Source organism: Coenobita brevimanus, chromosome 51, assembly GCF_032717465.1.
Source record: "Coenobita brevimanus isolate Jiangsu-jjx chromosome 51, ASM3271746v2, whole genome shotgun sequence".
Lineage (NCBI taxonomy): Eukaryota > Metazoa > Arthropoda > Malacostraca > Decapoda > Coenobitidae > Coenobita > Coenobita brevimanus.
Genome location: NC_137004.1, coordinates 36,510,889 through 36,527,003, shown reverse-complemented (window position 1 = coordinate 36,527,003; position 16,115 = coordinate 36,510,889). Strand labels below are relative to the sequence as shown.

The 16,115-nt window shown below is 40.5% G+C and overlaps 1 protein-coding gene across 1 annotated transcript in view; it reads right to left on the bottom strand.

The window, feature by feature from the left end:
* Window positions 1-5,439: 5,439 nt before the first annotated feature.
* Window positions 5,440-16,115, bottom strand: part of LOC145400214 (xanthine dehydrogenase-like) — a 38,161-nt gene continuing 27,485 nt past the window's right edge. The window contains exons 22-31 of the mRNA XM_080272729.1: window positions 15,385-15,549; window positions 13,911-14,032; window positions 13,313-13,477; window positions 12,665-12,793; window positions 11,114-11,250; window positions 10,226-10,313; window positions 9,909-10,070; window positions 8,302-8,398; window positions 7,163-7,270; window positions 5,440-5,510 (exon numbers count right to left, since the gene is read on the bottom strand). Of these exons, the coding sequence (XP_080128855.1) occupies window positions 5,440-5,510; window positions 7,163-7,270; window positions 8,302-8,398; window positions 9,909-10,070; window positions 10,226-10,313; window positions 11,114-11,250; window positions 12,665-12,793; window positions 13,313-13,477; window positions 13,911-14,032; window positions 15,385-15,549 (1,244 nt within the window). The remainder of the gene's footprint in view (window positions 5,511-7,162; window positions 7,271-8,301; window positions 8,399-9,908; window positions 10,071-10,225; window positions 10,314-11,113; window positions 11,251-12,664; window positions 12,794-13,312; window positions 13,478-13,910; window positions 14,033-15,384; window positions 15,550-16,115) is intronic.

The window sequence follows — 16,115 nt, the reverse complement described above, 5'->3', positions numbered from 1 at the left end:
ATCAATGAGTGGAAATCATCGAGAAGTGTTTCAAGCTATCAAGCAGCTTCTTGCACCTGAAAAACTTGAAGAAGCCATCTTGGATTTCGAAGTTACCATGTGGACCTCCCTGCGAGATGTGTTTCGTTCTGTTCATTTACGTAGCTGTGCTTTCCACTGAGTTAAGGCTGTCTGGCGTAAAGCACAAGAAATTGGCCTAGCAACCACCCATATGGAACATTGCCAAGTATACGACTTTGTACGACCGATTAAATGAGTTAACTTTTCCCTGCCTACCTAAGCGACTCTAGCCTGCCGTTGCAGAAGTGCGGATTGGATCGTGACTGAGATCTAACTAAAAGAAAGCTAAGATTATAGGAACCAAGCTTGGTTTAACAGGGGTGTGTGGTTAGTGGGCAAATGGTGTGGCTTGCGACGATTGATATAAACTAATAATGATCTGCAAGGTTGGCACCAGTGTTTGAATCAGTATACGGGGGATAACTTCTGTTATCTCATTTTGTACCTTTACAGGGAGGCATCTATACTTACATAGCAACAGTTGTAGAACACGTCCTGAAATCAGCATAACAATGGACCAACCATAAAAAAAAAAGTTCGGCTGTGGCAACTTTGGGATGACAATAAAAAATAATACGTAGCCGAAGCTAATTGACAGTGAACGGTCAGCATCATTAACCCATTTAAGCCGTGTCCTCAGTATGGGACGGAACTGGGCGTTAATAAAGCAGGGAACCCCGAGGTAAGGACCTATGAGCTTCGTGACTATGAGCCTTAAGGCGGAGGGCAGTACGCTTAGTACCCTTCCAGCACGTGTCGCACAGGAACCCTGGGAGCTGGTGGATAAACTGAAGTAATAACTCCCAGTTGCTCACATTTAAAGAGATTTTATGAAACGCTAGTAGATAAAATTATTATATAGCCATAAAGTCATCTAAAAATGGAAAAAAAAAAAAAAATAATAAAGCACTGACAGTACCTCGCACCGCTATCCAGTCTAAGCTACACCACGTTCACACACGGCCACAAGAAAACTGAGCACATCGGCGTTAATGTTTAGGCTCGGATAATGAGAAGCCTCGAAGCTCTTACTGACGTCATCTAAAGCTTCGAACAATAGCTTGAATTTCACAGTGAATGCATCTAAGGCTTGAAATAAAAGTGAAATGAAGCAGTTGATTCAGACTGTGCGTATCGATGCTCAGGAATATGCTTACGTTTCTGTAATCCTTTCAGTCCAATGACATTTTCACAATATATTCTTCCTTCCTGCAGTCGATTGTATTAAACTTCATATGGACTTGTATTAGCAAAACGGTGACTTAAGGTTACAGCTAACTTCTCTAATTTCACCTTCCTCTTAATTAAAACGAGTAAAATCGTCTGGAGGTAACAAGAATAGTCTAATTTAAAAAAAAAAAGGCATCGATGAAATGTTTTAAAGTTTATTCTTTGGTCAACTTTATTCATTTTCAGAAAGAATATTTGACTGAAATGGGTTCGATGTAGTCATCACTTATGCCTTCACAATAAGGGGTCTCCCAGAAACTGATTAAGATGAGACAACAAAGAAGTGGCTCAACCAGCTTCAAGGGTTTAGCCTCCTCACTCCGGGGGTTCTCTCCTAAGCAAAAGAAAACCACTTATCATCAAAGAAAATTATTAAGTATAACCAAACTAATGTTTTGACTGAAAATACGTTAGATAAATTTTAATAGATTTCACTACAAGTTAATTGTATTAAGCGGACCTATAGTAATGTAAGTGTTGAGATTATATGCATCCCCCTCCAGTCTCTTCTATCCTAATACAACTGTGTGGAGATAGCCAGAATAAAATATATATGATATACATATGTCAAGGACAATGTGTAGAAGAAAATTATGCTAAGGTACCAGCAGACTTCCAAGCTAGTACCGTCATTATAAAAATCCCATTCGGATAGCCAGAAATTGCCGTAAAGAGAGGTGCTAGACAAGGAGATAGACATACAGAGAAGTTATGCACACCATGCCTAAAGGACGTTTTCAAAAATGTGGACTGGGCTGAAACTGAAGAAACATTAATTAAAAGTGATTGAACAACACTGTCTATGCCGACGACATAATTATCGGTGCTTCAGGGGAAAAACTATAAGAAATAACTGAGATGAAGAACTGAATTATGTTGAAGACTATAGAACATCCACCTAGGAGGGGTAGTTTATTTAGACCCAGCCCATGACAATGATACTCAGGAAAATGGAGTGGAAGGTTGTTGGTAACCTAAATAGCTACATGAAGGATAAAACAATTGCAGACATGTCAAAAGAAACTGTGATATATTCAGTGCGTCCATCAACCGAATCCCTGCCATCTCACCTAGAGCTACTCTTATACTCTTGCTGTATTTCTCATCCTAAAATATTTTTGTGTCAAAACTCTGAGAGTATGCAGGTGAAAAAGACACCAGCAGTATTCACAAATGTCAGTTATTTTCAAAAACTTTTCGTATTTCTGATCTATTATGCCACTGACTGAATTTTTCTCTCATGTATACGTTATTTATTGCTTTGGAATCACTTAATATACACATACACATTCATTCTTCACACACAATGAAAGCATTTCAGCCATTCTTACAAATATAAAAAGACTCTGCAGGATCATTAGTTTTATAAACAAAAGTACATAGTTAAAATTTTTCTTCTGAATACTGCGAGTATATACTGTATACGAAACACCGCGAACTAGTATTTAAGTTACGTACCGGTATATGTGTGTGCCATTCCAGTTTTTCTTAGGCATCCAGTATTATTATATAAATATATATAATACTACGAATTTTTTAAAAATCTGGAACATAGGAACTCCATCAAAGAGGGTCCTTTTTTTCTGATCAAAAGTCAACGGCTCAAATGGCTCCTGATAATATTCGAGTCTTTTGGTAGCTGTTGATATAAAGACAGTTTTGCTAGTATTCGAGTTTTTTAGTAGCTATTGATCTATGACAGTTTTGCTACCAGTGACGTGAGGAAATGTGGCTTCAGCATGAAAAAATTATGCAAAATTTTTAAAACAAGTTACTTATTGGGAAGGTGTGATGATTTCGGCTCAACATGACCTTTTAAAGCTATGGACAAGGACAGAGCATATGAGTGTACATAATTATAACGGGGTGAGTACGAAAGAGAGGATGAGGGGATGCTACTCACCTTGATAGTCACAAAAGAGCGTGGATGTAACTGGCTGCCGAAAGACCGCAGGAGGAATTTATATACAGGCATCTCTCTCACATCATGCTTCCATAGGCCCCACTTATCTCTTATCTCTAATGGTTTATTGTCTTACCATGCTAAATTTTCGTACCCAGAAAGTGCTCCCGGAATGTTATTTGCGTAGATGTGGTTATGATCAGTGTATGTCGTCAGGTTGAGGTTTAGAGGTCGGTATTGTTTGCCTTATCTGTAAACACCACATCCCCTCAATAATAGTTACGAGAGAGAGAGAGAGAGAGAGAGAGAGAGAGAGAGAGAGAGAGAGAGAGAGAGAGAGAGAGAGAGAGAGAGAGAGAGAGAGAGAGAGAGAGAGAGAGAGAGAGAGAGAAAGCTTAAAATTACTGAGATGAGTTTAAGTTACAATTTATTCGACATAACGAAACACTCCCGGTACAGTCAGATGTCCAAATACTAATCCTATTGGGTGCAGGGGTCCGAGGCAGGCTACCATATCCAGTACATTTATGGGTAGATGACCAACCTACTCCCCTTGGTGGCATAACATGATGGAAAAAGCCTCCAGTCACATCTTGGGGAACCTATGGAAGTGTCCCGCCGACTGAGATGTTCTGCCCGTGACTAGACCATCAAACGTCATTTACCTCAAGAAAATCCTTTTGTTTCTTGTATAATGTTTCCTTCGTGTAAACTGTGACTCTCAGCTGATTAAGATAATGTGACCTTAGCTGGAATTGAAAGCTAGAGCTGTGTCGACCATGACAGTTAAGAACGGCAATATCAACACTCTTAGGTTCCTACAACTCACTCTCAGCTAAATAAAACCGCCTGGCATTAGCTGGACTAAAATACGAGAAGGAGTGATCAAGAGAGGTTAAAAGTAAATTTACTGCTGGTTATGTTCATTTAATAACTACATTGCAATTAGCATTACAGTTAGTTGAGTTATGACTGACATTAAAATTTCATCAGTATACACTTCATATACAATTTGTGTGATTAAGGTTAACATTTTTTATGAAGTATTATGTACAGCACTCCCTACACACACATATAACAGTTTATGTGGCTAGACTTGTGTGAGAAATCGAAAGCAGGGTATTTAGTTTTCCCACTAATCAGACTATGTGCACAGCCTAACAGATATCTTTGTATTAAAGTTCATTAAACTAGACGTATCTGATGTATGTATGTACTATTATTCATTAGCTACTGATCAAGCACCATGATAAGATTTTAATCTTATATACTGCAACTTTTCATCAAATCACTTAAGTTTCATAACTTTACATACTGAAAACATTTTAAGTATTTCTATATACCCTAATTAATGATATGTACAGTACATACTAATTATCGATGTACTTAACTACTTGCCTATCCATGTAACTGATTATCCATATACATAATTTTCTTTATATCCAATCGTCCATTTATCTGATTATCTATATATCTGATTTTCCATCTATAGGCTACAATTATGATTATCCGCATTGTTGACTGTCTACAGTATATATCTGACAATCAAATGGGTGGTCACATACATGATTATCCTGATACATCTGTGATCCCTGTACTTCATTACCTCTGACATAATTCATCTACTCGTATCTGATTGTCCAAATACTTAATCATCCATATACTGTACCTGATTATGCCCTTAGTTCATTTCTACACATTCTTAGCAGATAATGCATGATTAAATCGTTGCTATAACAGACATTAAACAAATCACATAATCTTTTACCATTCCTGCAATTATTACAATATATATAGCATCTACCACATTATTATTATTATTATTATTATTATTATTATTATTATTATTATATCCTTTCTCAAGTTTACGATAGTCATTAGTTCCAATCTAACTGGATATAACAAAATATATCAATAACCCATCTGCCACCATTTTAAACAATACAAAATAATTTACGGTACACTACAGATGCCTTACATTACGAAAGAAACTAATTCACTGATATAGGCTGAGTACACCACTGTTATTTTATTTTCCGCTAAGTTTAATGTTTTGCTGAGGCTTCATTACCAGACTGTATCATGAGCAAATACTAGAAAATCAGTTTTAAGTTTGGGGGAGTGAGTGTATGCTAATCGAGAGAGAGAGAGAGAGAGAGAGAGAGAGAGAGAGAGAGAGAGAGAGAGAGGTTAGACTGATTAGTGCATGTATTTATATATGGAGAAACAGAGGGTCCATGGCTAGTCTAACTGAGGGTGAGTCGAGAGGCATCCACCAGGCAGAGGCGCTGAAGGTAGTCCGTGGTGAGAGGCAAGTCTGTGGAGGAGGTACAGATCAGCCCAGAATTAAGTAAGGATTATGGGTAGATTAGCGAAGCATTGGGGTGGGATTAAGGTTTATTTAGGGAGTATTAGCATCCATGATTAGAATTATTTTAGGGAAGGATTAAGGGTGAATTAGGGAAGGATTATTTGTCCAAAAATAAAAGGTCTGATGAAGGAAGGATTAAGATTAAATTAGGGACGACCTGTTATCTAATAATAAGGGTAGATTCGGGGTGGATTAAGGTTAAGATAGGGATTGATGATTAGTCCAGGATTAGGGTTGAATTAGAGAAGGATTAAGGTAAGATTAGGGAAGGTTTATTAGTCCAGGATTAGGGTTGGATTAGGGAAGGATTAGGCTTAAATTTAGGAAGAATGAAAGGTAGGTTAGTAAAGAATATCTGAGAAATGAACACAGTTAACGATTAGACAAAGACTGGGGTCAGAATAATGAAGGTTTATGGTTTAGTTGGTGAATAAGAAGTGTTTAGGGAAGGATTATGTCTGGATTAAGGATGGACATAAATCAGATAAGGAAGGGATTATGACCGGATTAGAGAAGGATAAGGACTAGAAGAGGGAAGAATTATGTTTGTTATAAGGAAGCATTATAGGTGGATTAGAGTTGAATTAGACAGGGATTAATCAAAGATCAAGGTTAATACAGCTTTGGATTAGGGAAGGTTTTTGGTTAGAAGATTCAGAAATAATAGAATGATTATGGTTCAGTTAGTCAAGAGTGTGGGAAGGATAAGAACAGATGAAGAGAGGACTGTAATTAGGAACTGGACATGGAAGTATTATTACTGAAGATAAAGATTAGGGTTATATTAAGAAAATTTTAGAGTTGGATTAATGAAGGACAAGGGCAGGATTAGAGAAGGATAAGAGTTGGGGCTGGGTAAGGTAGGGGTTGGATTAGGGTAGCATTAGTTTATAAATATGGTTAGATTAGTCAAAAATTAGTTAACCCCTTCAGGCTATTGACACATTTTTCACTTTCATCTGTCTACTAGGGCCCACATATGGCCCAGACCCTCTTATGCCCCAGGACCTCCTACTCCCGGGTTTTCCAGTGCCCTAAGGCTTCCTATGACCCAGGCTTTCCTGTGCCCTAGACTTTAATATACCCCTAGTGTTTCTATGTCCCAAACCTTTCTTTGTCCTGGGTCCTCCAGTCCTCGTATGCCCTGAGCCCTCCTATACCCTGGGTCCTCTTATGCCCTGGGTCCTTCTGTGCCCCAGATCCTCCTATGCCCCTGTTCTTCCTATGTCCCAATCCTCATATGCTCCAGGCCCTCGATCATCCCGAAGAGATTGATGAGGACTGACAATCATCCTTTTGCCTGGTCATCTTGTAGAAAACGAAATATATCAACTGAATAACATCCCGGTTCCCATTTCTACAGCTAAGTGGAAAGACACAAGGGGGAAGCAAACTGTGTCCAACAAACTGACCAGCCTGTCTACCGCACAAAAGTCTGCACAATAGTTGTTAACACAGACAATCAGTTTTTGCAAATTCTCGATGTTTCCCTGGAATATGACCCGCAACAAGGCGATGTTATCAACAGATCCCTAAGTGAACTGCTGGGTGGGCAAGAACATAGATTTATTGAACAATAGATGCATGTGTGTTCTTACCCATCTGAAACCATCCAGTGGTGCCTGCATCCTGCCTGGCACTGGCCACTGCCTGACGCAAGGCCATGGCCACGGAGTACGACAGGCACAAGGGAGGCTCGCCAGTCACTGAGGGAAGAGACAAAAATAGCTAAGTACTGTAGAGATTTATTTATGGATTATCAAGTAAGAATCAGCCGTGAATTGGACGAATGAGCGACAGGATCAGAATAATTAAAATACTGCATGAAAATTAAGGTACAATTACAGATTGATAAAAAACTGGATAAGAATGTATTAAGTAAATGATTAGCAAAAGCTGGTTGAGTAGTCGTGAAAGACTGGAAACGTATCAAGGAACAGTGAAGAATGATTGCACGTGAATTCGCTAAGGAGTAGAGAAATATAAGCTGAAGACTCAGTGAGAATTACTGAGGTACCAGAGAAGAGTCAGAAAAGACAAGGCAATAATTATGCTGACCAGTGAAATATAAGCCATTAAGCATTACACCAAGAAAATAAGATATTGGTGAAAGCCAATGACTAAAACGATAGCTAAAGGGAAAAACATTACTAAAAGTTAAGTACAGGCTTTGTAAAATGACAAAAGACCTAAATAGGCTACTGTAAATCCTAGAACGAAGTGTTACCTAATGAAGCAAGATTCAGTGAACTGTGACCAAGGGATTGATGACTCAAAATAGTGTGACCAATTGAAAGATGACTCAGTATAGTGTAACCCAGTGAAGTGTGACCCAGTAAAGTGTAATCCAGTGAAGTGTAACCCACTAAAGTATAACCCAGAAAAATGTGGCCCAGTGAATTATAACCCAGTAAAGATTTACCCACTGAAGTGCAATTTAAATGAGCATATTTTATCCCTTAGAATATGAGAGACGCTGATGTAGCAAGAATATATCACAAAAAGACACTGTGCTTGTGAATGTGTTACCTGGAGATTTTCGTCATTTTGCGGCCTATTTCCCGTAGCTCTGTGGCAGATTAAGACTAGAGCACGATCTTGCACCAATTCATGATACTTTTTGTGACTAGCACCATATTCTACTGTCAGTATCTTATGACGGCCCATCGTTCAACATGGGGAGATGGCAGTTTTAAGCAAAGTTAATGCTGATAGAGTATAGGCTGGTAGTATTTACCTTTGGATGACTGAATGCCGATGGGGTTGGGAGCGTTCTGCATGATGGTCACTCGAAGGTCGGCAGGAATGTCCAATGCGGAGGGAGGGTTGTAGTTCTGGAATTCAGCACACAATTCCAGTTAGTTCCCGAAAAGAAATTTTACGTCATCATTATCATCATCATGAATGTTTTACTCCGTCCTGGCTTTGTCTCAAGAGGGAATGACTTCGACAGACCTACCTTTCTCACTCTCTCAGACACTACTTTACATCTTTTTCTCATTAGTGTATTGATCCACTTTCTTTTTCCATATCACCTACTGGTTTTCCCTTTCTAACATTACCCTCAATCTCACTTTCAGATTTTCTTTTGCACTCTCTTTATGTGCATTCTTTGCATATGGATGTGCCCCTTCTATCTCAATGCATTTATCTTTATCCATTTGCAGTTGCAGATCTCACTCTTATCGCCCTTTATTTCATTCGAGAACACTCGTAACCTCTTTAAGTGCTTACATCATTCTTCCTGTTTATGCCTGCAGCTGCTCTAAGAAAGGTCACTTCTACAGTTTGTAACCAAGAAAAATCTGTCATTCACTATCCAGGCTTCACTTCAAAAGGAGAGTGTGGGTATTGTTATACTTTAACGCAGGGTTCTCTCTACCACTAACCATCCCATCCTTCAACATATCATCAATCTATCAAATTTTCCATTCTCTCTTTTCCCCTGAGATGATCTGTTTTTATCCACATACTTCATTTTGTGAATTATAAAAAACTCTATGTTGAAATGGGCAAGGGCATTAAGTAATAGGTAAAAGTTATTTCCTATGTTTCACGTGAATTAATACCACTAGGAATTTTTCACTGAAGTAACTTTTGGTCCTTAAGTGATTACTATAACACCATTACATGATTCAAGCAGCTGCAGTATGTACAACTTAGCTTATTAATTTTAGCGATTAGAACGAAATGTTAAATATGTCTGATACCCATGATAATGTCCGTAAAAGGCACTGCATTTTCTTATTCTGTGTGATCCATCTGGCCATCTCATAAAAAAAAAAAAAAAAAAAAAGGCACAGACATTATGAGAAAGTCCATTTTTGGCCATAACCTTCTCCTGGTAATGCTTTCAGGTTGATATTTCCTAGGTGTATAGAGGCTAAATACAGAAGATCTGTCTACTCCCCCTAATGACATCAAATTAAAGGTGGCGGTAGAGAACTTGAGGTACTTAACTGCAATGTTCATATCTGTAACATAGGTTTTTCAACTAGTGATGGGTTAATCACCAATTATCCTGGAATACAAGATCACTGCATCATTCTGGATACCAAAGGTACCACCTCCGAGTGTTGCCTTACTTATTCATCTTACCAACCCACCAAGGATGGACATCTTGAGATGAATGGCACCAGGTGCCAGAAGTAGGATTTTAACCCTAATGCTAACAGAACGACAACATTACAACTACCAGTGCCGTACACATGGCTTCTGCCAGTGAAAAGCGCCAGTCAGGTCTTGGGGATCAGACCTATGAAAGGCTGCACTCCAACTGGCATCACTAGACCACCAGCTCAACAAACCAAGTATTTAAAAAAAAAAATAAAAAAAAACTCTCACCCAAGTGCTGTTGGTGACTTTCTCTCCAGTGGTGGGGTCATACAAGATGCTCTCTGTGGTAACAAGTCCTTGACCCATCACGAACCCGCCCTCAATCTGCCCGATATCTACCAGTGGGCTCAGGCTGTTGCCAGCATCCTCTAAGATGTCTGCTCGAGTCACCTGTATGAAGCAAGTTATGCAATAAAGGCCAGTTCATAATGATATTGGAATCACAACATATTATCACACACACACACACATACACACACACACATACACACACACACACACACACACACACACACACACACACACACACACACACACACACTTACCACGAACTGTCCAGTAAGTACATCTAGTTCAACCTCTGTACACGCCACCCCAAAGATAGCGTAGCTGTTGATTTCATCTGGTCCGTTCCTGTTGGAGAGAGGAAGGGGAATTTTACATTATCTGTCATATGGTTGAAGTGTGCGTAAAGAAACAACGAGGCTCTACTTTCGCACAAAAGAATATGACAGTGAAATTTTCCCGGTGAAAGAAGAGTATATAAACAAACTGGAACACACTTAAAGGTGAATGTTGAGTTAGATGAGTAGGGCATCACTGAATGGCAACAGAGAGTAGTGTGCTACAAGGGAGATTCGACACTAGTGATATTGCAAAAGTAGTGGGAGCCAGTAAGCGAAGATGGATTGGACTTGCCGAAAGGAAGAAACGTCTCCCAAACACATGGGGTTAAAAGTGCCTTAACTTCTTTTCCACTTGTCATAAAAACAACTCACCTAATACCATCACAAAAGTCGTGAATAACAAGTCCAGAATATCCCAGTACTAATAAGACTGAATAAGTGCCCAAGCTGTGAAGTGTATGGGTGTATGGGGCCATTTGTTTATGTGTTGGTTTACTACTCTGTATATCTAAAACTCTTTAATTCTCTAAATCTCTAACTAACTGGCTGTTATTTTCTAAGTAATGAACGTTCTTGACTCATTAACTAGCTTTCAACTTATTCCGTCACTAAAACAAACATGCGCAAAGCACGCACAAACACGCAGAAGCATACGCGCACACACAAACACACAACCCATACAGACAGACAGACAGACAGACAGACAGACAGACAGACAGACACACACACACACACACACACACACACACACACACACACACACACACACACACACACACACACACACGTTCTCTCTTTCTCTCTTACACAAAGCGTTGAGAGATGTCCACGCCGTTGAGGAAAGCCTGAAGGACTGACTCTCCCCAGGTCGCCTTTGTCAGCCCCTTCTCCTTCTTCAGAGCCTCAATACGCGCCTTTATCATCTTACAAGCCTCGCCAACGTTCTAGAAGAGACATTTTGAGATTAAAAGGGTGAGAGACTTTGATTTTGATATTGGAATGATGGAAGAGTTTACCTTAAAGTTTAGAAAGGGGACATTGTTTTCTTCAGAGTTTAGAAGAGTGAGAGAGTTTGAAGTTAGAAAGATAAGGGGGTTTATTTTGTGGTTAGAAACGTTCGGGAGTTTGATTTTGAAGTTAGGACTGTGGAAGAGTAGATATGGAGGTTAGAAAGAAGGGAAATTTGATGAGGTCTGAAGAGTGCGTGTCTAATTTAAAAGTCAGGAAGGCTGGAGTGTGTGATACGTTGGTTGGAAAGGGGGTGAGTCTGATTTAGAGGGTTAGAAGGGTGAGAGAGCTTGACAGAGGTTAGAAAGTTGGAAGAATTAGATTTAGAAGTATAAAATATGTGAGAAGGAAGCTAGTGAAGGGGTGAGCTTGACCTGGGGACAAAAAGCACGGCAGAGTGAAGTAAAGTTTAGAAATATGTGAAAGTTTGATTTAGAGCAGTGGTTCCCAAACTTTTTCTGGTCGTTACCCACTTTTCATACATGATCCTTGTCCATGGCCCCCATTCCCCAACCATAACCCATGACTACAGTGACTGTCTACACTACAGTCCTACACTCATCATGTCCATATAAAAATCACTCTAACAAATCCTGTAATTTTATTGATTCCATTTGTTATTTTCTCTTTTGTTAAGTATTAATAAAGAAATGTGCATTTTGTCTTAGCTGAATCTTATATATATATATATATATATATATATATATATATATATATATATATATATATATATATAATTATTGAAGTATTCACAGGTGGGCACAAACTGATTATATGGGGAGGCGCACACGGTGATCAATGTTGCAACTGTGGCTGGATAGTTAACTGAAAAATGTGGACATCCTTGCTGATACTCAAGATTCAAGACCAGGTTATCATACAGAATCCATAGTTTAGGAAGCCTTAGAATGAGATTGAGTTAAATTATCTACTCCCCTAATACATCTCTATCCCTTATTTTATGTCAACAACACAGAATCAGATAAAAAAAAGGTAATTACACAGGCAAAAAAAAAAAAAAAAAAAAAAAGGACGTATTACTTATGTGTCTGGCAGCAAGGCATTGCACAAACCTGTACTGAACCTGTGTAAGTTCTCTCCACTGACTACCAACTCGCTAGACTCCTTCGGTTCAGGTTATGGCCCCCTACATTCTGATATATGGCCCGCAAGGGGGCCATGGCCCCCAGTTTGGGAACCGCTGATTTAGAGGTTAGAAAGGTTTGTGTATGTGTGTGTGTGTGTGTGTGTGTGTGTGTGTATGTGTCCGCATTTTAGCTTAAATTTTTCTGCATAAAAACACAGATCACCCCTAAAACGAGCACTAAAACGTGTCCGGTAAAGACTTACGTATCCGGCTACGTCTGAGCCATAGGAGCCGCCAGTGACTTGGCTATTGGCATTGGCGTGTGAATTATTGGCCACGAGGGTGATTGAGTTCAAAGGGACGCCCAGTTCCTTAGCTGCTATCTGGGCAACCTGAAAGTGTATGTATTAGATTAGATTACGTTAGGTTAGGTCAGGTTACGTTAGATAAGTCTGGGTTTGCTTAACTTAGTTTAGGTTTAAGATAATTAGGTTAGGTTAATTCAGGTTTGATTAGATTTGGGTAGCTTAAGTTAGAATACAATCTCAATTTTCCCGCTCTTCCTTTCCCTCATCCTGTCATTCCATTAGTTCCCCCTGTTTTTTACTCTGACATCTTTTTTCCCTGTCCCATCATATCCTACTCTGCTCTGACTTGTCCTGCACTGCCCTATCACACCCTGCTTTATCATGTCCTGCCCTATTCATCCTTTACCTTCTGTACTCTATTTTTCTCTTCCCTTCCCTTCCCTACCCTGCTCAGTTCTGCCCTGCCTTTGATTAATCTTAATGCTGAGACCTGATCAGACTCCAAACCGATGTATTATACTGATCGAACCCACCCTACCCTTCCTTGTCCTCGGTCTCTCTTCCTTACTTTGCCCTGCCGTGCCATCCCTGCCCTGGACCGACCTTAGTGTTGAGCCCCTGACCAGACTCCATTCCGCCATGTGAGATAGTGACAGAACCATCCGCTGCGTTGACTGACACGAGGGAGGCGAAGGGGTAGACACTCGGGATAGCGTATGGGTACAGCTGAGGCATCACAGACAGTCCTTTCTTCTTCCACAGGTTGTTCTGGACAGGGGGAAGGAAGAGCATCACAATCCAAACGTAAATCTGGTTGTCAGGCAAAAGTAAACGCTCTTCCATTGAGACAGAGAGAGAGAGAGAGAGAAAGAGAGAGAGAGGGGGGGGGGCAGCATCCATAAGTCAGTAAATCAGTCAGTCAGGCAATCAGTCAAAATGGAAAGCAATCCTCATCATTATGGAAGTTAAAGAAAATGGAGGGCAACAGTCACTAGCCTTAACAAGACTAAGTACAGAATAATGGGTAGTTGGCTTATTACCTGTATGATGCCGCTCTGGGAAGAACCATTAGCCACCTTGCCTAATATATCTGAACTGCATAAACCAGGACGCTCCCAGTGATAATGATGAGATAACGAAAGCTTAACAAAGATAATGTAGGCTATGTGGAATATCAGAGTATATATTTTTTCTTACTGACCTGGTTGAAGGTAGCAATCTCTGCCTTGCGTGTCTCCACCTCGGCCGTGACCAGGATTTGATTGATCATGTCGTTGATCAGGTTCCGGGGGATGTGGACCTGGGATGGAATGCTTTGGGGGTCTGGAAATGAGGAGTTGTGTTAGATAGACTGATGAAGGAAACACGCACACACACACACACACACACACACACACACACACACACACACACACACACACACACACACACACACACACACACACACACACACACACACACACAAACACACACACACACACACACACACACACACACACACACACACACACACACACACACACACACACACACACACACACACACACACACACACACACACACACACACACACACACACACACACACACACACACACACACACACACACACACACACACACACACACACACACACACACACACACACACACACACACACACACACACACACACACACACACACACACACACACACACACACACACACACACACACACACACACACACACACACACACACACACACACACACACACACACACACACACACACACACACACACACACACACACACACACACACACACACACACACACACACACACACACACACACACACACACACACACACACACACACACACACACACACACACACACACACACACACACACACACACACACACACACACACACACACACACACACACACACACACACACACACACACACACACACACACACACACACACACACACACACACACACACACACACACACACACACACACACACACACACACACACACACACACACACACACACACACACACACACACACACACACACAGGCAGAGAAACAGACAGACAGACAAGCATTTAAGCTGATATACAGACAAATTTATTAAAGTTTCCTACATCGCCAGCTCAGTCTAATCAATTCAGGTCAACCCAGCCTAAATCATCCATACCTAACCCCAACAACATACACCAAGCAAACCCAATCCAGTCCTCTAAGCCAGTGTTCTGGAACCAGTGTGCCGCGGCACACAGGTGCTCGACCAAAAGCTTCCTGGATCTTTCTAAATAGTGTCAACTCAATCTCACTCACATACAAAATCTAGACCAGCTTAATCTAATTAAACTTAATTCAGCCCAACTTAATCGAAGTCAGGCATACCCAGACAAACTCACTCAAACACAACCTAACTCAACCCAATCCAACCTACTTAAACTTAGCCCAGCCTATTCCAACCTAATGCAGCTCAACCCATATCCAACTAATCCAACCAAATCCTCTCAAGTCTACCCTGCTCAAACCAAGCGTCAAGTTTTCGAAGCGTACCTCCTGCAAACCCAAGCCAACTCAACCAAAGCCAAGTCTCACCCAATCTATGAACCATATTTAACCAAACTCAGCCAGTTCACCCAAGCCAACCCAACTCAAGCCAAGCCTCACTCATGGCAGCCAGTCGACTCCTCAAGGGCATCATCTGCTTGGCGACTCCCACGTTGGCGCCGTCCTGGATGAGGTTCTTCTGACGGAACTCCAGGGGGTCCATGCCCAGTGCTGTGGCTACGTGGTCCATAATGTTCTCGATGAAGAAAATTCCTTCTACGACACCTGTCAAAGTATTGATAGTTGAGAGAGAGAGAGAGAGAGAGAGAGAGAGAGAGAGAGAGAGAGAGAGAGAGAGAGAGAGAGAGACTTTCTCTGTCTTCCTCTGTGACAGTACCAGACTCTGCTCTAAGTAATTCTGTCTTATTATATATTTTTGATGCGGTAAAAAGGAAAATAACTACTTTTATATTCACTAGCAAATTTAATTTCATGATTTCGCTTAGCATTCCTAATCCATTTATTTCCCTCCCTTTCTAAAAGAAGTAGTAAGTATGTAAGTGTTCCTCTTACCTTTTTCATTTTTCATTTTTTCTTGACTTATAATAAATCTCAATCTGTTATTCAATAATCTCGGGCTTGAACTACTCACTAAAATGTCTGTGAAGTGATTAATCTCTCCTGGCCTCTACAGTATGTATGTTCAGCTACGAAATCACTGTACAGTATTTCTCACTAACCGGAGTCATAATATCTGATCCGAACTTACCTCATTAACCTGAACTCTTTTTCCCATCCCTGACCTCACTTTGATCCCTGACTTCACCTTCCCCGAGATTCTCTCTCTGGAC